This window comes from Erithacus rubecula (genome assembly GCF_903797595.1).
Source record: "Erithacus rubecula genome assembly, chromosome: 10".
In the NCBI taxonomy this organism is placed as follows: Eukaryota; Metazoa; Chordata; class Aves; order Passeriformes; family Muscicapidae; genus Erithacus; species Erithacus rubecula.
In genome coordinates, this window is record NC_136662.1 from 7,082,556 (window position 1) to 7,110,456 (window position 27,901).

Below are 27,901 nucleotides of genomic sequence, written 5' to 3' on the forward strand. Positions count from 1 at the left end.
TGGCTTCCCTTTCTGGCCCTTCACCATGCTTGTTACCCTCCTTTGGATGCTCCCTAGCAGCTCAATGTCAGTTTTATACCGAGCACCCAGAGCTGCCCCCGCACTGAGGTGAGGCTGTCCCACAGCACAGGGACAGTCCCTCCCCTGCCAGCAGTGATGCTGTGCCTGGTGCCCCGGGACAGGGCTGTTCCTCCGGGCTGCCGGGGCGCTGCTGGCTCGAGTCCAGCTTGTCACTGACCAGGACCCCCAGGGCGCTTTCCACAGTGCTGCTCTCCAGCCTCTCATTTCTAACTTGCAATATTTGTAAAACAGGCACACAATTACTATTTTCTTTCCTGCAGTGCTCCAAGCCCAGACTGCAGCGCCCTGTTTTGTCACTAGGCAATGCAGATCTCCTCCTCCACTAATCCTGATTTTCAAGCTCTCTGAAACCCACACCCAACAGCTTTGCTGTTCGTGGGAGTTTCCTCCTTTACAGTAATGAGCAGGGAGTTCAAAGCAAGCTGAGACCATTCCAAACACGTTTCTGTGCTTAAGTAAAGAGTTGCAAACAACAAGAGAACAAGATCTTCCATGGACTCTCTTCCCATAGGATGCTACTATAGTGTCTTCACCAAAACTTAATAGTATGATTGTCCCCCCAAGCAGGGCCATCAACTTCTGCTACCTATTCTTCCATATTTCTTCCTGATAGTTCTTGAAATCTCTTTCCAGAGAATAGGAATTTGCTGCTTACCTGTGAAAAGCCCAACAATCTGAGCAGGCAACGTAATAATTTTAAATTCAGAATTTTCCTTTCAGGTCCGTAAGTGGGAAGAAGCTTTATCTTTCTTGCCATCCAGAGATGGTCTCACAGATTTGGTCTCAGAACCTCCACTGAAATCAAAGCTACTGCACAAAAAGATTAGTAAACTACTGTTAAAGCACTCTAAAATTAAAAAAACTATATCTGTTTATCTAGAATTTTGTAGGGTAAACAAAGTTTTAAATTGACTTTTTGTACTTATGCTCAGTAAAGTTATACATACCACTCAGTTTAGACAATTAAAGTCATCTTGTTTTTCCACACTCCCCCTGATTTATCATCCCTACTGTATCATATGTATTGGAAAACAGTCTCATTTCTATAATTATATTTTCACTTAAGCAGTGCCTCCAAAGGCAACTAAGCAACATGTAGCTTTGGAAGTAAATAGAAGTATTCAGTGTTTTACCAGCAAATCCATATTCCTGGGAAGTGAAGCTGGGACTTGAACAAAAGGAACCATAGAGTTCCACATTCCTTGCACGTGGCAGTGTCCTTGCTGTGCAGACAGACACACTCCTCTATGAACAGCCTTTGGGACATTTGTTTGTATTCCTGTTCAGAAAGAAGAGAGAAAAAATAACAAGGTTCACCTCTGCCCTTCAGCAGATCCTCAGTAAAACAGGTAGTAAGTAGACTTGACCTCACTGGCATTTTTTGAATGTGGCAGAGAATCCAGTTCAGCTTCCATAAAACCCTTGGCAACCTTCCCTGGATCTCTGATGCATGGCACACATGCCTAACGAAAAAATAAAAAGAAGTATTTAAAAATCGTGCACCAGCCTGTCAGAAAATTGCCAGCATCTCCCTTTTGGCAGGGCCTGCCAGTGCACTGCAGTGTGTTCACAAGCACTCTGTCCAAGGTGCATTTTAACATCTCACCGCTACATAGAAACACAGAGCAAGTTATTGACTTCACCATGACTCTGGAGTGCCATAAGCTCTTGACAATTACAAAACTGTAACTGAAATTCAAATTATATATGAATGCATCAGGTATCACGCATGCATACGTAAGATTTCTGCAAAGAACGAGTACTTCGCTCAACAGCCTTAAGAAGCAGATGACAGCACGAGCACCCTAAAATAATCCCCGGTGGCCTGAAAGGCGGCAGCACCTCCTGCAATCCCGAAAGGTGCTGCCGAGGCGCCGGGAGCCCGCGCCGCAGGAGCCCAGAGCCGGGCGGCGGCGGGCGGGCAGCGCCGCTCCTGCCCTGCTCCTGTGCCGGGGCCTCGGGAGCGCCGGGAGCGCGGCCCGGCCGCCCTTTGTGAGGCGACACCGGGCAGAGAGGGAGCGCTCCCACCGGCAGGAGCGCCGAGGGACGGGCGGGGCATCCCGCACTTGGCGGGCGGCAGCTGCAGCCCCGCCCGGCTCCGCCCCGCGTTCCCTCAGCGCGGGGCGCGGCCCTGCCCGCCGGGCGGGCTCGCCCCGCCGCGAACAAAGCGGCCCCGCCCAGCGCGGAACGGCCGCCATCTGTCCCTCCCTCTGTCCCTCCCGCCCCCGCGGCGGGGCGGCTCCGACCCGCCCCTTTCGCTTTCCACTTGGGCAGCGGCGCCGGGAGGGCCCCGGGGCGCCGCCGGGCGGGCAGCGGTGCGGGCGGGCGGCGAGCGGAGCGCCAGCGGCAGCAGACAGAGCGCGGAACCGGGCCGGGCCCGCCCGTCGCACCGCCGGGCCCGCCGCCATCTTCCGCTGCCGCCCCGCCGGTGCCGGCGCGCACGGGCCGCGGGGCCCCGCAGGTGAGCGGCGGGGCTGCGGGCGGGGGCCGGCGGGGCTGCGGGCGGGCGGGGGCTGCGGCCGCTGCGGCGCCGGGTGGGCGCTGCCCGGGCGCTGTTCGGCGCCCTCACCGGCCCCGGGGCCCGTCCGTGGCTTCCCGCGGGGGGCGCATCGCCCCGGCTGCCGGCGACGCCCGAGCGCCGCCGCCCCTTTGTTGTGGCCCGGCCGGGGCCGCGCTCGGTGCCCGGGGCCGGCCCGCGGGACTGCGCCGGGGCCGTGCGGCCCTGCCCGCCGCCGGTGCTGAGCTCACGTTCCCCCAATGCTGCTGCGCGGCGCAGTTAACCGGGGCGGCTGCTGTAAACCCGGCGGAGCTGGGTGCCCTATGGAGAGGAAAAGCATGTTGGAACAGCGCGGGGTATTGCAGTCACAATGCGTTAATATCTAGTCTTTGGAAGTTGTTTGTCTTTTCCTATTTTTCTGCCTGATATTTTCACTGTGATGTGAAGTATTGCATAATTTAATGTCACCTTTTTGTCATTCGCGGTGCGGAATGCGCTGGGCAAGGCGTGTGCGTGTTGTAAGAGGGGCTGGTGAATGCTGAGCTCTGCGGTCACCTCCCAAGCGTGGTGAGACAGGGATTACCGGGAGCAACAGCTGATCTAAGCAGGGGAACAAAATGGATTACTGCATGGCAAGCCAGTGAGAAATCTGTGTCAGGCAGGAAAGGCTGGTGTGTAAGAGGACACTGATTTACTGTGTATTGGAGTAGAAAAGGTCTCAGAGTTCAGCTATGCGAAGTTTAGTGAAGGTTTTCTCTTCAGGCCTTAGTATGCTCAGTGCATTTCATTTGAGATAATGAATTGTGTGGTTTCTTAGGTTGAAACGGGTGTCAGCAAGCTCTATTGACTGCTGTGGGTATCAGTTGTGATAAAAATTGGGCCTATAGTCTTCTTTCTTTCTTTTTTTCCTTTTTTCTTCTTTTTTTTTTTTTTTTTTTTTTTTTTTTTTGGTATAAATTTATTTGATGTAGAATAATTGGAAGATGATTGAGGGCACTTCAGAAATGGAACCACTAGGGACTGAGTGTGGGCTGTGGGCTCTGTGTAGCCAGAAGTCTGGAGTGGCCTCTGGGAAGGCACAAGAGTCAAACGTAAGTGACTGTGGGGTGGACAAAAGGTGAAATAGCTTAATGCAAAATAGCCAGGTTTTTAAATATGTATGACTTGCTCACACTGAGGTTTTCTGTGACAGCTCACCAGGATGCTGAGGCTGCTGGGTCTGCATCGCAGCTGTCAGTGAACCAAGGCTCCTAATTTGGCATTGAGTGTCCCTTTAGATGTGTCACTGCTCTCACAGCATGACACTTAAGATTTGAACTGTATTATTTCTTTTCTTGTATTTCAGGATAGTTAGAGACTTTATATTCCTGTTTTAAGCCTGGTTTTCTAAATGTTTATTCTATGCTATCAGCAAGTGATTTGTTTCAGTTGATAAATAACGTATGAATAATGCTTACTGTAGAATTTCACAGTTCTTTTTAATATTAAATTTTACTTTTAATTTTTATCATGTGAATGAATATGCATTTTAAATTTCTTTGAAAAAAGCAATGAACAGTCTCTCTTTAAGCTACCTATCTTTAGATGCTTCTAGTTTATAAACATTTTCCTAAAATAGTATTTGCATAAGAGACTATAAGTATGTTTTCAGAGGGTTTTTTTATGCTTTTAACACCATGGGAGGATTCTTGCTGTTGGCATATTCTTAGAACATAAGTAAGAACAGAACAAGGGTTCTCCTCTCTCTGGGAGATTTAGCATTAGGTATTATGTTGCAAAGAGCTTGTTTAAACAAAATCTTGTCCATTCAAGTTAGAGGGAAGGATGTGTCATATTTGTAGCAAGAAGTTTTTTGGTTTTTCTGATGTAGAAAAATAAATTTAAATACAGAACTAGCAGAAGATAAGAGGGAGCAGACAGGAGATGGAAGGAAGATGTGGAGAAGTGCCATTCTGAAAAGACTGGGCAAGATAAAAAGGTTGTATCAGAAATGTGCTTAATACAAGGCACCTGAAATATTAAGCTCTAATTCTTGTTTGCTTTCATTTATACCTCCAGCTAATGCTGTGCTTCAATCATTCTTGAGTATTAGAGCTTGAGCTGATCAGATTGTGACGTTATGTGCCATATGTGCCAGCAGGAAGCAATACAGTGTGATGGACCAAAGATGCAGCTTGAGCTCTAATCTTGAGTTTCCCTGCTGTCCTTTGGTTTTTAATTATTATTATTTTTATTTATGCACATACTGACATACCAGTGAGTGTCAGAAAACCTCAGATTTCATAGAGGGTGATGTGTAACCCTGTGTATGTTTATAATTTCATGCTAAAATTGCTGCTTATTATTTTGACAGCATAATGCTTATAAGAGAGGTCTGAGCTCATCAGACTAAAAACCATCAATTACATGAAAATCTTCTCTGGTGGTTTTACTGTTCTTTTCTAGCTTTTTGTGTTGCACTGATAGGGAATGCACACTGATTATTATCATAATACTGATAATGGATAAGCTTATCAGTGTACTTCAGCTCATTTTCAGAAATTCACTATCCAAACTAAGTCTGGATGTTATAACTCTCTTTTCTTTACTGTACCCCGAAAGTTATGTTACTACTCCTGTATCAAATATGGAGGGTGCAACCATTTTTTACCCTGATTTATGAAAATTAAGTAAATGAAATTAAGTGTTCAAATTGTCAGAGGATTTATGTGCAGGACAAACCTCTTATTTAAAAGAAACTACAATGGAATATGAAAGACAGCTCTCAGATGCTGGATTTTACATAATGTAGAGGTACTCTGAATCAAAGTACTGGATAATATGCTCATTTTGTCATCAGTGTAATATATAAATAATTAAGAGAAGCTTTGAAGCTATGTAGGGTGGCTTCCTGTTTACACTTGTGTCCAGTAGAGCCTGTTGAAAAGAAAGCTGGACTTGGTGTTCTCTCTTCAAAGGAATTCTTAGTCTGATTTTATTTTCTGATGGGGAATCTCAGTACATTTTTGCCTAAGCCCTACTTTGTCTTTTGACAAGAGGGTTAATTAGTTTATATAAAAACCAACAGTGTCACGAAGCATAGTAAAAGAGAAGTGCAAATGTTTTAGATGAGGTTGTGAAATAAGATGTTAATACTAAACTGCTGGTTAAATTTGTATTGATTTTTTTCCCCTTCAGCATGGAAGGGTAGGGTTGAATTTTTTGTCTGGGACCAAAAATCCATATCCAGTTGCCAAAAGGGGAAGTTGAAACAGGACTAAAACATAAGGAAAAATAATCTTTCTACAAGTTCTGGATTTAGATTTGTGGCTGTGCGTATTTTTCTTGCAGTGATGCTTTCTGCAAGCCAGAGTTTAATTTTTCCTTTTAACTTTACTACCTGGGAGTGTGCTTATGGTCTCTGGGCTTGTCTTTCATGAAACCCATCAAAATACTTGGTGTTTGGAGTCTTCTGTGACTAAAATGGGAATTAGACCCAGCCATTTTAAGAAGTTAGGCCATTTCATCTGGCACAACTAGGTCTCTGTTGTTCCAAAATAAACTGTGCTTCTATAATCAAATGCTTTGCTAGTCAAATGTTCTGGCAAAAACTTACGTGGAAAAAAATTGGCATACAGTTGTGAGGAAGATGGAAAAATTGGGGGTTTAGACAGTAGTGCAAAAAACCATGTTATTAAGGCCTAAGGTTTTGTATCCCTTCAAGTTCACTAGTGTTGGTTTATGGTGATCAGTGAGGGTTTCTTGGGATAATTGTCTCCTCCTTTCCTCTCTGGTAAGTAAATAACTTCTTGTTAATGCTCTGAGTGTTTTATTCGGTTTATTCAAATTTACTCAGATTCTGTGCATCTTTCCCTAGTAGGAGGTAGATAGTATTTTAGTTTCAGTTTTCCAAGGATGAGATACATGAAGGGTCCATTGTGTTTTCAAGTTGTCTTGGAAGATAGGTTGCCCACTGCTGGTTGTCTTTCAGCTGCTGGATCTGCATAAATGAATGATTTCACAAGGGAATCAAGAACAATTTTTATGTCTCCTTGTGAATTATGATGGAGAGACACTGGGAACTAAGAGCTGTTGCTGTGGTTGTTCTGCTCTGTGTGGTCATCTTCCTCCCCCCTTTATTAATTTCTCACATCACTGTGCTCCAGTGTCTCTCCTTCCTCCTGGGGCTGCTGCCTCCCCTCAGGGTTCCTCACTGTTGTGGGTTTCTTCTCTGGTCTTAAAATGATTATTAGAGTGCACTGAAATCAGGCTTAAAGTTAGCTCAAGACTTTGCTAGTGCCAGAGAGCAAAGCTGTTGTTCTTTGTGTGAGCATTAGTGCCCGTGCAGTGGGTGAGTGCTGGGGTTGCAGCTGGCTCAGAGCAGGTTCAGCACAGCCCAGCTGTGGGGCTGGGATGAGTGAGAGCTGGGAACAGCCACTGCCTCTTTGCAGTACTAACATGGGATTAAAATGAAACTTTCCTTGTGTTAAATCATGTTCTTGGAGCTACAGGAGTGCTGCTAGGTGTGGAGAGGATTTGGTTTGGTTTTTTAGGGCCCTGATAAGGCAGTACTGTGTAGTTTGGCTGTGTTAGTGGGTTTTTCCTCTCATCCCCAGTTCTTTTCAGCAGATCATTTTAGGAGTTACTTGTAAAGTCTTTTTACCATTTGACAAAGGAAGTTCAACAGCTTCTACTTTAAGTCATACTTATGGGAATCATGCAATACTTAGCCAAAATAAGAATTTAATATAGCTTTCCTAAGAGGAGTACATGCAATTCTCATACCCTTGGAGGAATTGTGTTGCAAAGGAGCTTGGACCTTACCTGTGGGAGCTTTAACCAAGCAGCTGCTGGCCCCAGCTACATCTGCCCACTTGTTCTGTTGTTGGCTAGAACAGCACATTCAACACTGAGCCAGCTACATGAGCTGGTGGAAAAGCTCCTGCAGTGACAGAAGTGAGGAGGGCTCAGGAAGGGCCAGGACACAGCTGGAGGCAGGTGAGTCTGGCAGCAGCAGGGCCTGTCTAAGGCACCTTGGGCTGCCAGCTTTAGATCCTTCATGAGGGGAATAGACAGAAACAGTCATCCTTAGGAAGGAAGAATGGAAAAACCTCTGGCTTAGCTGTCATATGCTACTTCAAAGTTAAGTTGAAGTGGCATTTTTAGTGTGCTGTGCTTTTTATATATGCTAGAAATATTTAAGTTCATATGTGAGAGCTCTAGACGATGACATAGTAAGTGACTCTTATGCTCTTTGAGCTTTACTGTTTGCATTTCTGAGGGGAAATTTTACATATTGCAGACTTAGTAAGCACAATATTTTCACACTGCCAGAGGATTGATTTCATGGTAGATTTTTTTATTTGGGTCCCTATTTATGCATAGGACAGAAATAGAAAAGTTGCAGGTGTTTTGGTAAATCTTAATTATGGCTTCATAGTGAACCTCAAAATCAATTACTTAGTCTTGTTCAATTTTTTTAAAGCCACTATGTTCTGTCCTATAAATCTGCATTTTTATTTTTGTTGGTATCCAACATTTGCTAACCAAGCAGAAAACAAGATACTGATCAGAGCTAAAATTCTTTCTTTCCTTTTAGGCTGCCATCATGACGGCTGAAGAAACAGTGAACGTTAAAGAAGCTGAAATAATTAAACTAATACTAGATTTTCTGAACTCAAGGAAGCTTCACATCAGCATGCTGGCACTTGAGAAAGAGAGTGGGGTCATCAATGGCTTGTTTTCAGATGACATGCTTTTCCTAAGGTAAGATTTCTTTTCCTGCTGCTTAAATACCACATTTATGAAAACTCAGGAGTTGAACTGTGATTCACTCACCAGCCCCGTGCCACTAAACAGGAGATCTTAACTTGTACCCTCATCTTACTCTGTTTTTTCATGGTTCCATTCTGTGGCCCAACCTTGCAATGTGTTCCAGCTCTAGAATCACTGTCCAGGCAGCAGTAGCATGCATTAGCATGTTTTTTTGTTTGCTTTTGTCCTTTTTGATATGCCTTTAAAAGTACTTAAAATTTATTCTTCTAGTGTGCAGTTATTTTTTTCAAAATATTGAGAACAGACTTGGATTTTGCTGTTACTGTTAGTCTTATTGAACAGTCATCTTGGCACCTGTGTAAAACAATGACTTTTCAAAGCAAATTGATGACCTGTTGTGTGTTTAAATTATTGTTTTGTATTTAAATGAGCTGCTTATTTAGAAAAGGGATGTTCTTGTCCAGTGACATTCAAGGAATGATCCTTTCTTTGACTAGGCAATTGATTCTTGATGGCCAGTGGGATGAGGTTCTTCAATTTATTCAGCCTCTTGAATGTATGGAAAAATTCGACAAGAAAAGGTAAAATTGAATGTATGCCAGAGTTCAGTTTCTTTTGAGTTCTGGAAAATACCTGGATTTCTCAGTATTGTCTATAAAAACAGTGATTATGAGTTTTTCACTTTAGTTTTTGGTGGTTTTTTCTAGCCTGTGTGCTGTCCTTGTAGTGTGTTCATGTGTTTTTAAACTTGCACTTAAAGTATGTGCACACAATCTATAATGAGTTGTTATGTACACTTTAGGAATATGATGCATGTTGTACAACCTTTTAATAGATGCTCTGTCATCCTTCTGTTCAAGAAATAATGATTGCTGTACTTGTTGGTTTTTTTCTAATTAGCCTTCTGATATTTGTAGTAGAATATTTCTGAAAGCAATTAGGAAAAAAATATTTCCTGTTAAAAAAAAAAAAAGTTGTGGTTACCAATTTGTTGAAGTTCATATCAAAGTTCTTTGTTATGACAATAGCTATGCCTAACTCAGAAATTTGATGTAATTTGATGAGACAAGCCTGCTTGTCTCTAGAGTATTATTTAACTCCTGGAGCAAGGTGTACAGTATTTCTCTTCTCACCTGCAGGTTTCGTTACATTATTATGAAGCAGAAGTTCCTGGAAGCCTTATGTGTGAACAATGCCATGTCAGCAGAAGATGAGCCTCAGCATGTAAGAATTGCCCCTGGTTTGGGATTTTTTTTGTTGTCAGAAAATCTCTTGAGATTAGTCTGATTTAAGGCAGAGCAGAAGCTCCCAGCTTTAAATGCACAAATTTTAGCTATTACCAAATGGTTTCATAAGCACTGGATAAAGTAATCAGTACACTTGGTAAGTGAGTGTGGCTCCATGGTCTCAAATGCAGTTATACATGAAAGGGTTGCTTGAAACTTAGCAGATAGATCAGTGACCATATGCTTTGTCTGTGGTCCTGACCCTGAGATTTACTTTAGGTCACTGTGCTGAAGTACAGGGCTCTTCTTTTTTTAATTACTTTTTTTTTTTTCCCAGAAGTATCCTGAAGCAGGCCACAGGATCACACAAATTTATTGTGCTAATTGGGGCCAGATGAAAGTTTGAATGAATTCTGTGCTCAATTTCTATTGGTTTTGTAGAGAAAGGTCAGAATTGGTTTTTTTTTTTTTTCAAGACAGCAGATGTGTTCACAAAGGACTCTTTCAGTTAAATATGCAAACAGCAGGAGTTGTGGACTTAAGTTTTTGATATGGAAAGAGACATTAACTCAGACTGGCAAAGAAGGTGTGGAGATTGTGAAATTAGTTACAGTTTTCCATTTATGTTTACAATCCAGTAATACCAAATTTCTGAGACAAAAATGTTATGAAATTAAAAATTAAGAGTGACAAGTGATTTTGTTTTCTGGACTGAATTTATTTTAATTCTTTATCCTATTACATTGTACTTTAGGTTTTTTTCTTGACAAAGTAGAGAAAGTTAAAATAAGTCCAAATTTCTAGTCATAAATGGGAGGAGTACTAGTCCTTAGATCCCTCAATCTGTATACTGTTACTTGGATAGCAGTAGAGGGGAAAAATCAGATTAATATTCTTTATTTTATTGTAAATGTTACCAAATGTGTTGGCATGTTGTGGCTCAAAGGCTGCTGTATTGAAGTCTCTAGGTAACAAGGGTAAGTGGGGATTTTTACTGGTTTTTTAATCTGTGTAACTGAAAATGTCAGGTTTTGAGTATTAAACATGGTTTTGGCTCTTAGCTATCAACAGGCTTTGTAATAAAGTCCTCTATTCATTTTGAGGTTCTATCTTCTGAGAACTCTTTGGACTTTTTAAACATTTTTGAGTAAAGAATAGAATCTCAGTATAAAAGCTGCTAATCACTGGAAACGAGCAATCTACAAGGCATGTATTGAAAGCTACTGACATAGGCTATAGAAATAAAGGGGAAAATAAGTCAGCTGGCTTTGAGAATGGAAGTAACCTTTTGTGCTACAGTAGAATTGGAGCTGCTTAGTCACAGATTTAAAATTTTAAGCCCATCAAACCTGCAGTGACATGAAAATATTCCATAAATCTGTAAAAAATGGGACTGGATGGGGGTTTCTAGGAAGTCAGAGCATCTAAGAATGTGTCTTTTTTGTAACAACACTTGGATCAGCAATTTCAGACTCTGTCCTTTTTTAATTAACTTATAAGCAGTAATAGTAATAAATGAATGATAGCAGACAAATTTTGTGTCTGCCTGTTCTTCAAGTGTTTTCTTGTGGAAGGACACAGTGCAGATTTGTCGTGTCTGCTAAGAAAGGCAGGAGCCTTTCTTTGAAATGGAGACTGTAAACTCCCCCCTCCAAATTATTATAATTTGGAAATGAAGAGAGTCTCAGACAAAGATATGGGAAATAGGAATAACAGTTCTTTACTAGGAAAATTAAAATAGAAATACAGTATTTCAGAGAAGAAACCCAAAACACTGACAGAGTCAGAATGCAACCTGACACCCTGTCAGTCAGGGTGTTGGCAGCAGTCCCATTAAATGGTGGCTGCATCCTCCTGCAGTGGCAGATGTGGTTCTGTTGAAGCAGTGGTCCTGTAGAAGGATGCAGTTTTCCTCTGAAGGTCCAGTGATGATGAGGGAAGGTCCAGTTTTCCTCTGGAATCCAGTGGAAAAGGCTGCTTTGGTGTTCCAAATCTCAGATTTTATCTAGGTAGGAAAGGCTTGGCTCCTCCCCCTGGCTGGAGCATCTCCCAGTGGGATGATGTAATTTTATCAGTCATTCGCTGGGACTCAATGGCCCATTAACAGAAGATACCTTCCTGGAGGAAGGATGGGTTGTGGAAAAGATAAAGATGACTTCCCACCTGGTTTTAACAGATGCCCCATTAGCAGAAAATATCTCTCACCGAGATAAGGATAACTGCCCCACTTGGTTTCAACAGATGGTGATAGAATACATACTTTTGGTCACATCCTGTAAAACAAGATTGCTGTGTTGCTGTTAATGTTTCCACAGCTGGAATTCACCATGCGAGAGGCCGTGCAGTGCCTGCATGCACTGGAGGAATACTGTCCCTCTAAGGAAGACTACAGTAAGCTGTGCTTGCTGCTGACACTGCCTCGCCTCACCAACCACGCCGAGTTCAAGGACTGGAACCCCAGCACTGCTCGTGTGCACTGCTTTGAAGAAGCCTGTGTCATGGTGGCAGAGTTCATTCCAGCAGACAGGAAACTGAGCGAGGCCGGCTTCAAAGCAAGTAACAATCGCTTGTTTCAGCTTGTAATGAAGGGATTGCTTTACGAATGTTGTGTGGAGTTCTGTCAGAGTAAAGCTACAGGAGAAGAAATCACAGAAAGTGAAGTATTGCTGGGCATTGATCTCTTGTGTGGTAATGGCTGTGATGACTTGGACCTTAGCTTGTTATCGTGGCTGCAGAATCTGCCAGCTACTGTGTTTTCTTGTGCTTTTGAACAAAAGATGCTTAATATTCATGTTGATAAACTCCTCAAGCCTACAAAAGCTGCCTATGCTGATCTTCTGACACCTCTTATCAGCAAACTTTCTCCTTATCCCTCATCCCCAATGCGACGGCCGCAGTCAGCGGACGCTTACATGACCCGCTCCTTAAACCCGGCCTTGGACGGGCTCTCGTGTGGATTGACAAACCACGACAAGCGGGTCACAGACCTCGGGACCAAAACTTCCCCCATGTCACACTCCTTTGCTAATTTCCATTACCCCGGAGTCCAGAATCTCAGCAGGAGTCTCATGCTTGAGAATACTGAATGTCACAGCATTTTTGAAGAGTCACCAGAGCGGTAAGTGCAACTAGAGCTCTGTTTTTGCTGTAGCTTATGTTGCACTGTTTCTGTGTTCTTACCTGCACTGTAACTCTGAACATAATTGTAACACTGAAACATAATTTGGTTGTTTAAATTCTGTTACTGAAAACTCTGTATACAGGCTGTTTTCTTCCTTATGCTTTTATGATCTAAGTAGATTTTCATATTTGGTTTCAGTCTTATGGATTCAATTTGGGCCTTCTTAAACTTTCCTAGCACAGAGAACAAATATGCTCTGAGTATGTAATACGGTTTAGCTGTTCAGTATTACTGTGTTCTTCCATTCCAGATAAATAAATGGATACAGTGAAATAGCTGTAACTCCCACCTTCTTTCTCATTGCATTCTGTCCTCAAGTCTTGATAAATAGTTTTGGTCCTGACACTGTAAATTAGTTACCTAAGTATCCTTGAACAATTTTCATATCCCAGTGAAGTCGGTGGAAATTACAATATACCATTGTTGTAGCATTCCTGTATCACTTAAATTGTTACAATAGTAGCTCAGCTGAAATATTTACTTCATATCTTTAAAATCAAAGATGAGTAAGGCAGCTGAAGGTATTATGTTTTTTGTATCAGACTTTGGTATAGTTGGGTTATGCTATTAATAAGTTCTTTAATGAAATGTAGACTGTAAAATTGGCTTTTGAGAGAAATGTCCTGGTAACTGGGAGAAATAGTACTTATCAGTTGAGGATTTATCCTCATGTTTCTGCCTGGCCTTTCTTTTGATCAGCAGTTCTTTCCCTTTCTAATGGTTATACTCAAACTCCCCTAGAAAGCAGCTGCCAGCTTTTTTGGCTCTTAGAGGACCAGATGGGTAACTAGCCCTGCACTTGGGTGCAGTGGCCAGCAGACAGCATTTGGAGCAGTGGTGATCAATCCAGGCCACAGCTGGTGTCTCTATTAGTTTTGCCTTGGAGCAATATTCCATATGTTGTGTTATGGTAAAGAGCAGCTGTAATTAAACTCAGTAAAAAGGAAACAAACACTCACAAATTGATGTCAGTTCACCAGTGATAATGGAAATACTTAGAGTAATGTATGTTTTAATATTTATCTTAATAATTACCTTGAAAGGAGCTGTTTTGTTTGATTAAAATCGTGGGTTTTGCCAGGCTCTCCACATGTTCTTCTGGAGTTTTTGTGGATAGCTTAAGCCTTATGGAAATATCCCCAATGTTACATTTTTATAAAGTGTTTGCCTCCTAAAGATACTAGTTTATAGAGAATCCTCTAATTTTACTGATCTGTATCAAAACTTACCACTTGTGTGAGTGGACTAGGGTCCAGTGTTAAAACTGATTCTTGAGAGGTTTTTGATTGCCTTTCAAAATTGGAGTAGTAGATTAATTCTGCACGAATAACATCATTGTGTGGGCTAAAGAAGATGATTAATTGCTGCAGTTCTTCATGTAGGCCTTTTCATGTCAAGTTTGTAACGTGTTTTTTCATTAATAATACGTCTCTTGGAAGTTAGGATTAAAGGCTCAGAATTATTTAATTAGAACTACAGGGCCAGACCCCTAGTTTTCAAGAAGGCATTACATTTTTCAGAAGAAAATCCAACTTCAGGTCAAGTGTCCAGCCTAAATGACAGTACTTGCAAGGGTGGAAGCTGAGCTTTATGTAAATCTGGCACTTGCTTCCTCTTGCACATGACATAAATACTATATTTCTTTTGCAAGTTGAGTTCATTAAGCAATTGTCTTCTAATCAGCTGAGTTACTTTTGTTATTATGCAGAGATACCCAAAAAGTTTGAAATGGCTTCTAAAAAACCTTTGCTCTAAGTCACTGAGTAAAACACTTCAAGTTGACAAAACTGAAGATTGGCATCGAAGGCTTGTAATCTGTTCTGCACGTTTACTGATAGATTGCCAGAATGTTTTGGAAAGAGTGCCATGCAGAAATACTTCTAACACAAGAAAAGAAAAACCAATATAAACATTTTTCTGCCTTGCACTTTCAGGAATGTTCAAGCAGATGGATGTTTAACATGTTTATGTATGTTAAGCATATATATCCATGGATATTAGTTTAAATGCAGTTTGGTAGTGGTAATTTGACTGGTCTTTGGGAAGAGTTTAGTCTGGTAGCATATCAGATACATTTTGTGCACATAATTGCTTTGAAATGAAAGATTTTGAATAACTTAATGTAGAATTCAAATGTAGGGATAAAAAAATTAAGTTGGAGTGTGCTATGGTAGTAAGGCTTTTTGGAAACTGGCTGTGCTTCTTGTTTGTCAGGGGGTTTATTTTCTTTAGTATAACACATTGCAAGTGGCATTTTTTTTCCTATGCAGTATCTTCAGTTTGACATGACTTAATTAGTTTGCATGCCTGTGTTACCAGCCCTTACTCTAGAATGTTATCTTTCTCCACTTGATTTTCTACTCTTAGTTCTTCTCAGTGAAGCATCTCTTCTTTTCCATGTTGCTGCGAGCAGTGACACTCCTGTGGAGCCCCAGCGTCCCATCGGCAGCGAGACCGCGTGCCAGAGCTCAGCTCCAGAAAATGAACTCAATGCAGCACAGAGTCAGGGATCAGCCAAACAAGAGAAAAATGAGGTAGTGCTTGTTTGTTTAAAAATAATGAGGGCCTTTGAGCTGGGTTCTGATCACTTCATAATGATTTGCCTTTGTGTGGAGAACTTCATGCGTGACAATGGGTTGCTTTGAATCTAGTTTTTACTATAGTAAAAATGCCATATTGCATCTTGTAAAAGGAACTACTACTTTTTGTCCCCCCATTGTATAAAGTTCTGCTGTCATTTGAGTCTGTAATGCAGCTGATTAGAATGCCTTGTCACATCAGCAGTCCAGCTAAACTGCTGTGTATATCTTTAAAAGGAAATAAAAATTGAGCTAACAATGTTAGGTAAACAGTGCTTAAGCATCCTCTTCATGTTTTACCAAGAAATCTAACATGTAACTTGTAATCTGTGGTGTAGATTTCATAGGTCATTTTATATCAGTTCTTGTCTAGAATACAGGGAGATTAAAATTGGGCAATTCCCTCATAAATATATCTTTACTATTCAGAATCTAATAGCATAACCTTTTTTGGATTCATCTTTGAAGGCCTGTGCCTTGACTATCTATTAGTCTTTTATCTTTTTTTTTTTTAATTTTTTTTTAATAACAATATGAAATAAGTGAAATAATAGCTCATAAAGAAACAATGAAAGCATTTACGTATTCCATTCTTTTCTTTTCAGTTAAATACTAGTCTCTAAATTTGGTAATGAAAAATAGGATTGAGTGTGCTGTCTGTTCTGTTTGCAGATTCAGGTTTGATTTTCTCAGGTAAACTTTGTCTTGGCTACTGACATCTATGTGGGACTGGAAACCAGCCTAGCTTTGACAGGGCTGTGTTCTAGTAGGCTCTGGACACTTGAGTGAGGCAGTGGGATCTACTGTAAGATTAACAAAGCTCTCTACATTTGAGGACTTCCCTCCCCTCAAGGACTTTGAGTTGCATCTCTGCTGCAGTGGTGTTTTGTATGCCTGTTGGAAGGGAAGCAAGAGCTTAGCTAGAAGAATATAGAATAGGGCAGACTTCAAGAGGGAAAATATTAAACAGATGCAGAATTTGTAGGAAAGAATGAGGACAGGAGGTGCTGTGGTGAAGATGTTGGCCAGTCTGTTATACATAAGTAGAAAAGAACATAGTACCTGGTGCAATTTCACCTTGTTTTGTTTCCCACATCATAGTGGTGTACAGATATATCTGTAGGAGTAAGAAATTAATTTAAGTTTCTTTTCAGAGCTTTCTTTTTGAGGTGTTCCTGTAGAGGCTGATTTAGAAGCCAGAGTTTATAGAATAGAGCTTCTGGGCAACATATTTTAGGTCTGCATGTTTGTTGGGAAATAGTGGAACAGAATACAAAAAAATCAAAAAATTGAACAAAATTGTAACAAACAAGCATCAGTCATGAAAAGAAGTATAGACAAGAATCTACTTGTTATTTTGGATGATAATCCAAGAAGGGGGGAATAGTTAATGAATTTCAAATACAGAAAATAAATGCTTTTCACTTCTGTCAGTAACTTTGGAGTTTCTGAATTGCAGGTATTCACCATGAGAAACCTAAGGTGGTAAATATTTTTCAAATCCACCAGTGCTAGGAAATCCATTATAAATAAAAAAAAATTGTCAGAGAACAAAAAAATCATTATGCAAGTACTGTTAATAATTGTTAATAGAATAAATGCAAAGGCTGTTACAAGGACAGAATGTGTATGAATTGTCTGAATGAATGTAGAGTTATGATCATGTCCTTACACAACTTTAAATCATAGATGACAAAGCTGTTACTCCAGAACACAAGCAAAAAACCCACACAAGGTTTTTTTGTTTTTTTTTTTTACTACTACTATTTTTTATCTATTAGTATTTTTCTGGTTTTTTCTGTTAGGTAAATTTGCAGTTTGTTTTTTTTTTTTTTTTTCTTCAGAAAATATGGGGCACTTCAGTGTGAATAATCTGGCCTTGGACTAAAGTGTTTTTGGTCTTCTGTTTGTTCATTTTTATCTTGTTCTCAGCTGCTAACAGAAAAGTGAAAGAAAAATGAGGTTTGGGAATGCAGAAGGCAAAAAGTCCTGGGTAGCTGGCAGTGTGGGAAGATAAAGACAGTATGTAAAGAAGAAAAGACTATGAGAAAGGAAGTTCAAGTGTGTCTTGGTCCAGAAAATTCCTTATTTTAAAGTTAAAGCAGGGTACCAGTTTCAAAAGTAAAATGTACCACTTGGATAGACCACTGCTGCTGGGAGAGATAAACTGGGTCTGCAGGCTGATGGCAAGGAGGTGTCAACATGGCAGAAACTACTAAATTTGTAATGAAAGTATGGCTTATGTAGTTTCCTGGGTTTTATTTTCAGCTTTCAGTCACTTTTTTGTTTAGATCATAAGTAATACTTTGGAAATTTTGTAGGAAAGAGCAGTCTCCTTCAGAATTATGGCAGGGCTGCTTCAACAGTGAGTAGTGTAGGCTGGCAGTGCTTTCTCTTTTTAATATGTAAATTGTCGTTTTAAGGGAGAATGAAATCATCACTCCTGAGAGATTAATCTCCTGGCTTTCTGGTATTCGTGTTAAAATACTGAACCAGAATTTAAATACTTATGTTAAATACCACAATTAACTCCTTAAACTCCATCTGTGATTCTCATTCCTTTTTAGCTTCGTGACTCCACGGAGCAGTTTCAGGAATACTACAGACAAAGGCTACGTTACCAGCAGCACTTAGAGCAGAAAGAGCAGCAGAGACAGTTGTATCAGCAGATGTTGTTAGAAGGAGGAGTTCATCAAGAAGATGGAGCTGACCAGCAACAGAACCTCACTGAACAGTTTCTGAACAGGTTGGGGGACTTTCATTCTTCTACCCACCCATATCTCTCTGTAAGTTCTCATAATGACATGGTTTGATGATTTGGGTTTTTTAACTTGTCATTTGTTACTAGATCTATCCAGAAACTGGGAGAATTAAATATGGGTATGGACAGTCTTGGAAATGATGTGCAGACACTTAGCCAGCAGTGTAATGGGAGCAAAGGGATTGTGTCTACCCATCCAGCAAGTAACTTCACATCAGCACCTTCAGATGGTAGCCAGAGGATAACAACTGATAGCCCAAACCTTAACACAAGCACTCCTCGCAAGTGTGGATCAGCTAATCAGATACCCTTTCCTGAAGAGTCACCTGTGCAGGGGAGTCAGAGGTAAGACACTAGAGAGCATTCAGGACTGGAAATACTGGAAATATCCTTCTCCTAGCACTGTGGGAGAGCTGCTTGTGTTTATCTTTAGCTATCAAATTAATTTTTTGTTGAATAGGGGTATTTAGCTCATAGTCAGTGTTTTCTAAATATGTATGTAGTGATTATAAAGTCTTTTTTTTTTTTTTTTGACAGCATGCATGAGGAATAGTGGTTACTTGTTATGGCTTACATTTTATGCTTGTTTTTAACTTTGGGCTTTTTATTCCATCTTATATGTATAGTTCTTGTTCATTTTATGTCATTCTAAGTTTTTGGAAGGTTTTTTATGAAATACAAACTAGATGAAAGGAGAAGCAGGACAGAATGGGAACTGAATTTCTTCTGTTAACTAAAAGTAGTGCTGACCTGAAAGAAACAGTAACTATTCCACCTCTCTGTGTGTATATATTGCATCTATAGATAGGTATGTTATGGAATAAAAAATATTTTTAACTTGAGTTCGTTTGTTCAATACTTGGAGTTGCTGCAAAAAGGGCTGTCCCTTGTAAAACTGATAGCTTAATGATAAAGATTCAGACATGTAAAACACTTGATACAAGTTAGTCAGTTCTGAGAATGGCTGAAACTGTAACTTTAGTCTGAAAAACACTTACTAAAAAATCTGTCTCTGCTCTTGCTGTTTTGTCTTGTGATGTTACACCCTTCACCAATCAAAGCAGCTCATCAGAACATGCTGTCAGTCAGCCACAGTCAGAAGACTCTTCAGGGAACTTATCCAGGACAAGAGGTGATGAGGTGAGTTTCCTTTTGTCTTTTACCACATGTGTTATCAAAACAGTACTTAATCCTGGGTGTGACATCCTCTTACTGTTAAGAGATACTTATTCTAAATTTTGGTTGGTGCAGTGTCTACAGTCACAGAACCATTGAAACGCTGGACTCTGAATCCAAATGCACTGCTCAAAAGAGAGTCAATGAGAGCAGGATGTTTGGGGCTGGGTCCAGTTGGTTTTTGAGTCTCTCCAAGGGTAAAAGATGTTCCCCCCAGTCTTTGTAAGCTACCTCATCCCATGTCTGACCACCCTCACAGTGTTTTTAGAGCACCAAGAAAGTTGAAGTGGTACTTGCTTTATTTTATTTGGTGTTCATTGCCTCCAGTCCTCTGACTGGGTACCACTGAGAAGAGTTGTGCTCCATCTTCTTCACTCCCCCAGTCACATATTTATATACACTGGTGAGTTGTACACATGCACACCCTGAAAAGCCCTTCTGATCCCAAGGCCAAACAGTACCAGATCTTTTAGGTTCTTCTTGTACAACAGATTCTGTTGGGATGTCTTTTAGGACCATTGCTTTGTGTTTTCCAGGTAAGAACTTTGAGTGTTGGACTCCAGTCAGTATAGTCTGAAAAACCAGGGAAATAGTTAATAGGAAAATAACTGCATTAGGTACATTCCAAAATTCCTGCATAAATAAAACACATAATCCTTGAAAGGTGGTCGTGAAGTCACAAGGAGGATGATGTAATAAAGCTTAGCATAATGCAATGATAACTGCATTATGTACAGGGTGAAAGTCTGAATCTATGTTTAATATTATATTTGGTTTAGAAACTGTGTTTGACTTGGGCTGTTCTCAGTAAAAAGGCAGCTTTGTTCCTCTTGCAAGTTTCACACAGATTAAATGTGTTTACACAGAAATAAATGGTAGCCCATCTGAGGTGGGCTGTTTAGAAGAAAAAAGCAGGTGGAAGTCTGGAGGGAGAATGAGAAATACTAATTGATGTTATCTGTAAAAGTCAGTTGAAGAAAAGAGCTTCAAGGGCATTCTTGGACTTGGAGTAGACATTGTTTACAAAATTCTGCTTGGAGTGATCCAGCCTGCTGTGCTGCTACTTGTTAATACTTGGCTACAGTAGCTTTATATTATTCTACAGAGCAGTCACACCTACTTTTAAATGTCCAGTTTTACACAGAAGAACCTAATTTTACTGTTCTCCTTCTACACAGGATGACAAATCAAAAAAGCAGTTTATTTGCATTAATACTCTAGAAGACACACAAGCTGTCAGAGCTGTAGCCTTTCATCCTAGTGGGAGTTTATATGCTGTTGGTTCTAACTCTAAAACTTTGAGAGTTTGTGCCTATCCAGAAGTAATTGACCCAAGGTAAGAAAGCTAATATAATAATTTATTTTTCTCTGTTTTAGCACTTCTTTCTCCTGCAGCTATTAAAACCTGTACATTTCATATCTTTATTTTATTGTCATAAATACAGCAATGCTCTCCTTGGAATCCTGAATTCCTAAACAAAAATAAGGTGATGTGCTGAAGTATTTGTGTATTTGTGGGCTACTTTTTGCTCTCTTTATTATTTGCAAGATGTATTGCCACAGGACACTTTTCCTTATAAAAGTGTATTTTTGGTTTTTTGGTTTTTTGGTCTAAGCAGCTGGGCTTTTTTGAGTTTTCTGGTTGGCCTGTGTGTTGATATTCCAGCTGTAACAGTGGGAGAAAACGTGTCAGTTCCCAAGCCAGCACAAGCTGGGCTTCACAAGATTCAGTTTCTGGCAGGAGGACAGATTTAACAGTAGAGAAAGTTCTTGATTCTTCTTGACTTCTACAGCAAAACTTGCCAGAGGGTGTATGTTGACCTGTTTTTACTCTAAACATTATTTTCTAGGTTCCTTGACAGAAAAAGCATCATTTGTGGTTTACTGTGCAGCTGTATTTTCAGTTTTCTTTCCACCCATTTTTTTAGTAGGATAGCGACAATATATCTGAAAATAAAATATTGCCATATCAATAGCAATCTTCATAATTCTGCTCCACTTCTGTTATTTTCTTGGAGGAGGTGAGAAGTGCATGCATTTAAACTTCACAATTTTACAGAGTGCACCAGTGTGCACAGTGGTTTTATCTGGGACGTTTTCCCACCTTAGGACTCATGTCCCAGCTTCCAAAGTGTTCAAAAAGTAATCTGATTTGCCTTCTTCTCCTTAAATATCATCAGTAAGGTAGCCTTTGAAGTTTAATTCCAAAATATTTATGAGCCATGTATGACACAACACAAAAAGGAATTGATTTCTGTTACCTAATACTGGGCTTGAAGCCCAAACAGCCTCTTGACTGGTAAGCAGTGCAAAACATGTTGGCTCCTGTACAGCTGCTTATTCTGCTCATTGGAAAAGGTCTGAGCAACTCTACAGCCTTAATTTGTACTTGCAGTGCATGATCTGATGTGCAAGAGACACAGTGCATCTGGACCTGAAAGCAATACTGAGATTTTTCTCAGTTCTGAGCTTGTAATTCTTCCACTTACTGTTGACTTCAACTGTGCTTACATTTTGCCTGAAATACTTCATCATGGGATTTACAAGTCATCAGAGAGATTACATTATCTTAAAGATATTCTAATCCTTGTAACAACATAAGTCTAGACATGCATTCAAAATTATGTGCTTTTCAAAGCTATGGTTGTGTAGAGGTATGGTTCTTTGAAGCTCTGTTGGACCTATTTAAACTTTTTTTTTTACTTGTCCTTCAAGCTGATGAATTATTCAAAACAGGTTGGTTTGGAGTTTGTTTTTTTCCTTTCTCTAAAGGTATAGTAGTAGTGTGGGGGTTTTTGCACACCTTTAAGATGAAACACTGACAGATACATGTTGTGCAAACATTGCTCAAATAATCAGTGCTTCCATGCAGTGGATTGGCAACATGTAGTCTCTGACCTGGGTAGGTGCTTCCATGTCCTGAGAGAATCATGATCCTCAGCTTTTAAGATGTGGTGAATCCAAACTCAGAGTGTGAGGTAAGGCATTAGGCCAACTAGGAAGCTCTGTAGTGTATTGAGTGGTCCTGATTTAGGTTAATCTGTAATGGATTTCCTCTCTGGCAACAAATTAAAATTAGCTGCCATGTAGGTTTACTTTAGTGTTTGTTACTGAAACAATATTAATCTCCAGAGTTTTTCAACAGGCTTGGATGTTTGTCTTTCATCTTTTCTCTCTGTCTCTTCTGTTCAAGTATTTATAATAAGGTTTTTTCAGTTCCAATTTAGTTTGTTGAATTTCTTCTGTTGATGTTACTGCAGTGATACAGAGATGGATACTGCAATACTTTATCCTAAGTGCTTGATTTCTTCCTGCTGTGAGAGCAGAAAAAGAACACTGTAGGAAGGTAATTGATTGCAGTCAAGGAAATGTAATTTACTGGGACTGTTGCTTTTATTTCAGCAGTGTGTAAAGCTGATAAGGTTTTACAAGTAGTAATCTATGGTGTAGTTAGATGCTGTTAGGATTCTTGGATTAACATAGAGTGGTAGATCTGTTTTTCTTGCACAGGCTTGGCCTACTGTTGCTTAGTTGAACTCTTGCATATTCAAAAGTGAACATATTTAATTAAACAATTAAGTTGCTGATGTATGGAAGATGTAGAGAACTCACATTAGTTTTGGACTCTGGAGATAATGTTTTGTTGTTCTATAACTGGTAATTGCTATATATATCTGTAACAACCCTTTACACATTAAGGAACACTGGGTAAGTTCTTTTTGCATGCTCATCTCAGAATGGGAAGATGAGGAAAAATTGAGAAAATGAGAAGATCATTTAGTCTTTGATCACATGTATATGTTGCTGTGCAAGTAGTCATATGAATTTCATGGTACCAAAATAACAGGAAAACAGTATCTTCATTTTAGAATACTTTGTTTCCCTTAGAAATAAAAGGAAATATGATGGTTTTTTTTTTCTTTTACCAGTGCTTATAATACTCCTAAACAACCTGTAGTTCGCTTCAAGAGGAATAAGCATCATAAAGGATCAATCTACTGTGTAGCCTGGAGCCCCTGTGGACAGCTGTTAGCTACTGGTTCTAATGATAAATATGTGAAAGTGCTGCCATTTAATGCAGAAACTTGTAATGCAACAGGTACTGTATGTATATTTAGTTCAAATAATTTATTTTCAGTTACTGTCCAGTATTTGTTTAAACCAGTCAGTTTACTTTGATGTTTTGCTATTTTTATGCCCATATTTTAATTTAGTCTCTTCCCCTTTAACATCACTGTGGTCTTTATCCAACAGAGAACCACTCAGAGGTTTAAAGTTATCTTTAGGTTTTGTTTGGGTTGGGTGGCTGTGTTTTGGTTTCATTTTGCAGGACTGTGGTATTGTTCTATCTCCTGGCAAATTCCTCCCCACATACAGTAAAACAACCAGATGTTCTTACCCACTTCTAGAGCTTGGTTGTCACTAAAAATTTATCTCCACTCTTAGTTCCCTTTTCTCTTGCCTAGTTCTCTCTTCTCACTCATCTTAAAAAAGTTTCTCTTCCAGCAAATACTGCTTTCCACACCCACCTCTCCTAATCAATGTGTTGAATGTGGCTCTTATCTTTTCTGTTTTGAACTTAGGCTACCTTGTCCTTTGTAGTTCAGTGCTCTCAATGATCTTTTCCTCCTGGCAAAGAGAACTGTTTGAGTTCACCAGAGTTTGCAAAAAGAAATAAATGTACTCTATAACAAACCTTGGCTGCAGTGGTGATGGTCTATGTACATTTTGCAAAGCTTTAGGAAGCAGGAAACTCAAGCAATACTCAAACCCAAGATTCTTAGAGATTTTATTTGAACTGTAGTAACTGAGATAGTGATTTTTAAATTATTTTAGGGCCAGATTTGGAATTCAGCATGCACGATGGGACAATCAGAGACCTTGCTTTTATGGAAGGCCCAGAAAGTGGTGGTGCTATTTTAATAAGTGCTGGAGCAGGGGACTGTAATATTTACACTACAGATTGTCAGCGTGGACAAGGCCTGCATGCCCTAAGTGGTCACACTGGTGGGTACAGTGTGGCTTCTGTCACACTTTCTAAGTCTGTATTATATTCTAATAAAGTGGTTGGGTTGGGTTGGTTTAAAGTCACTGTGTTTTTCTTTTTAGCTAGACTGGTTTTTTCCTCGCCCAATTGCTCTTGAGGTATTTTTGAGGGGAGGTGGGCAGTGTTTGTCTTTAAATATGTTTGCTGTTAATCTAATGCAGAGAGTGCACACTTCATTCCAGAGAAGACACAAAGCTGGGTATTGCCATACACTGGTGCATTGGATCATGCAACATGCAGGTTTTCCATGGATTGTTAAGTCTCTAAATGCAAAAAAGAATCCCAAGTGTATGTGCAATAATATTTCAGTGTTGGGTTAATGGTGCTTAATCAAATTAACAAGTTTCCTTGTTCACAGGACATATTTTAGCACTTTATACGTGGAGTGGCTGGATGATTGCATCTGGATCCCAAGACAAGACTGTAAGATTTTGGGATTTGAGAGTGCCAAGCTGTGTTCGTGTTGTGGGAACAACGTTTCATGGAACAGGCAAGATTTGCTATTATGCTTCTAATCATCCTGGCATGAAAATAGACTTTGAAGATGTCAAGGTTATATAGAGTGAATGTAAGGGGAGTTTGTGGCACAGAATTGAGGCTTGGCTTAAAGAAAGAACCAGTGAGGATATCTGTACCTGTAGGGTTGGTTTATTTGTCTGTTCCTAAAGTAATATTTCCTTTCAGAAGATGAGTAGTGCTTTTCCCTCATGACTTCCAAATAAGACACTTTTAAGTGCATTCAAATACAGCAACCTAACTGAAGTCTTTGAAACTTTAGGGCCAGGGTGAATTCTTTGCAGTATTCCTCATGAGTGACTTTCTTTCCTGTGACGGAACAGATACTTTCTCATGCAGCTTTAATAGTGTCCTTGCTACCATTTGAGTGTGACTTAACAGTATCAGAGTTTGTAGTGCTGAAAAATAAGAACTTTTTTTATTCTAAGCTGGATATGTTGGCTTTAAATTTGAGGCCAGCTTTCAACGTTCTTTATAATACATGTTCTTGTGGTAAAAACAAAAAAAAAAGTTGGCTATTTGCAAAAGCGCAGCTAAGGCTGCTGTTGGTGTTTCTTGGCCCTGCAGGGAGTGCTGTAGCCTCGGTGGCAGTGGATCCCAGTGGCAGGCTGCTGGCCACGGGCCAGGAGGACTCGAGCTGCATGCTGTACGACATCCGCGGGGGCCGCATGGTGCAGAGCTACCACCCGCACGGCAGCGACGTGCGCTCCGTGCGCTTCTCGCCCGGCGCGCACTACCTGCTCACCGGCTCCTACGACATGAAGATCAAGGTGACAGACCTGCAAGGTAACACAGCTGCTGCCTGCCAGGGGCTTCTGATGGGGGAGCATTTCAGAGCTTGGCTCAAGGACTGGGTTTTACCTGAACAGGGGAAAGAATAGTAGAGCTTGGAAAGGTTGGATGTGTATGTATGTGATTGTGTCTCTGGTGGAAGTTGGGAGTTGTGGTGAAAGCGTAGGCTGTGAACTGAATCCTGTTTTGGGGTGAGAGTCTCATTACACTGATTAACACTCTTGCCTGATGAGATGGCCATTGCTTTCAGACAGCATTCATAAAATTGACCCTTAAAAAAAATCTCTAAAAAAGTACAGTAATTCTCATTTTTATTGGGATGAGTTAAGAATAGGGAAGATACTGGTTATATGTAATTTATTTGATTTTCTCCAACCGTTAAATCTTAATCACATTGTGTAAAAAAAATGGTGGAGATCTGCTTTTTATAGTTGTACTGTATCCAGTACTGCCAAAAAACTGAAACACTGGGGCCTTTTGTTTTGCTCTGTGTGTGTGAGACAGAGAGAAAGGGGGATCAAGTACACTTCATAAGGTGGAATACAGATGGAAGCTTTAAGCAAGCAAACTAATTTAAAAAGACCCACTACTCAAGGGCTGGGATGTGGATCCATTAAATCCCTGTGAGTAATGATTTGTGTTCCTCTCCACAGGGGACCTGACGAAACAACTTCCCCTGATGGTGGTAGGGGAGCACAAGGACAAAGTTATTCAGTGCAGGTGGCACACACAAGATCTTTCCTTCTTGTCATCTTCTGCAGACAGAACTGTAACCCTTTGGACCTACAATGGTTAGAATGCAAACAAAGGCAACTATGCAGCTAAAGCACAGAGACCTGAGACTACAGAACTGTCAAAACAAGTAATAATAATGAGCTTTGAGAGAGCAGCAGTTGAGCAGGAGAGTGTCTTGCCAAGAGGAGGGGCACCTGTCACTGATTTTTCTGGTTTCTAGGAGGTCTTGGTGTTTTTAGTATATTCTTTTGCAGTGCTTCCAGTCTTCCATGTTGAACTCATGCTGCTGTGACCTATTGTAGTCTTGTTGCCAAAGTCTATGAGGAGAACTCTTCTGTTGTTGATGTGCACTCAGAGTAACATGAATGATGTGTTTACAGTTTGGTATTAATTGCATTCCTTGTTCTTTGCCTCAATGAGAATTTTGTATAGAAACTTAAGTTGAGGAACACTTTAATCAACTGTATGTAACTAATTACACATACATAAAAGAAAAACTACTTCCACTGTTTTTTCAGGTTTATTGTATTCATCACTTTTAAACAAGAGCTCAAACTTTATAACATCTTCACAGTTTCAACGTTTTTAGTAGAAAAAAATTTGAACTTTAAAGGTTGACTAGGTAGTAACCACTTCTTGATTATGGTCCATTATATAATGGGGGTTTTTCTTTCATTTCATCTAACCTGGGAAAAATGTTGCTGTTTTTACTACATGACATTGTTTTGAACCAGCTAACACGTTGGAGGGGGGAAAAGTAAAATATTGACTTTTTCCAGTAGAAATATGTAATATTTTACTTTTTGAATGCAACAGAATACCTCTGTGTATAATGTACTGTAGAAAAGAGTGGATTGGCAGCAGTTGTCACAGTGAACTTAATGGCTATCAATTTTTCAAGTAAAAGGGATACCATTAATGCTGTAATAGAAACCAGCATGGCTTAAAATGCTATGTCTGCATGATAATTTAAGAATTGTTTAAATTCCCAGTTCAGAAGCTTATCTGAATTTTATTTCTTGCACTGTTTATGTATGGGAAATTGCAGTTTTATTTCTACAAAACTTTAGATTCTAATGTTTATGTATTGTTATATTTTCATATTGTACAGTTCCTTTTACTTTTTAAAATATAAACCTTAAACTTTAGGTTGGTTATTTATTTATTTGAACTGCAGTTAAGTTTTGGATTCTCTTGGTTACTAAATTATATGTGCACTGTAGCAAGCATTTTTAACTATCGTATAAAAGTGGAAAGGTAACTATAGAAGTGTATCTGTGCTATAATCTCAATAAAGACCTCCAACACCTGCACCCGTTTCATCAGTTATTTTGAATTCTTGGTTTATAATTCCTCAGTCCCAACTATGATACAGCAGTTCTACCTATGATTTAACTATAAAATCCTTAAGAGCTTTGATACAGCTTCCAAGTATTGAAGTTTGCAGTGCAGTAAGTAATAATACAGTGGCGTATAGCTGAAAATCTTGTTTGTTTTTTCTTTATTAGATACATATACAGCAATACATATGTATGATACAATGATGCATATACAAA

The 27,901-nt window shown here is 40.0% G+C and overlaps 1 protein-coding gene across 2 annotated transcripts; it reads left to right on the forward strand.

Moving 5' to 3' along the window:
- The first annotated feature begins 2,263 nt into the window (after positions 1 to 2,263).
- On the forward strand, positions 2,264 to 27,658 carry WDR47 (WD repeat domain 47). 2 transcript variants are annotated; one of them, XM_079313774.1, is made up of 15 exons: positions 2,264 to 2,542; positions 8,157 to 8,323; positions 8,830 to 8,913; positions 9,472 to 9,556; positions 11,874 to 12,676; positions 15,153 to 15,273; positions 17,886 to 18,064; positions 18,167 to 18,424; positions 19,141 to 19,219; positions 20,434 to 20,591; positions 23,185 to 23,354; positions 24,092 to 24,262; positions 24,661 to 24,792; positions 25,386 to 25,604; positions 26,264 to 27,658. In XM_079313774.1, exons 2-15 carry the CDS (start codon positions 8,166 to 8,168, stop codon positions 26,404 to 26,406), a joined length of 2,760 nt encoding a protein of 919 aa, XP_079169900.1. In that variant the 5' UTR covers positions 2,264 to 2,542; positions 8,157 to 8,165; the 3' UTR covers positions 26,407 to 27,658. The 2 variants fall into 2 exon arrangements, with proteins under 2 accessions (XP_079169900.1, XP_079169901.1); XM_079313775.1 differs by having other exon boundaries at positions 19,144 to 19,219.
- The last annotated feature ends 243 nt before the right edge of the window (positions 27,659 to 27,901 follow it).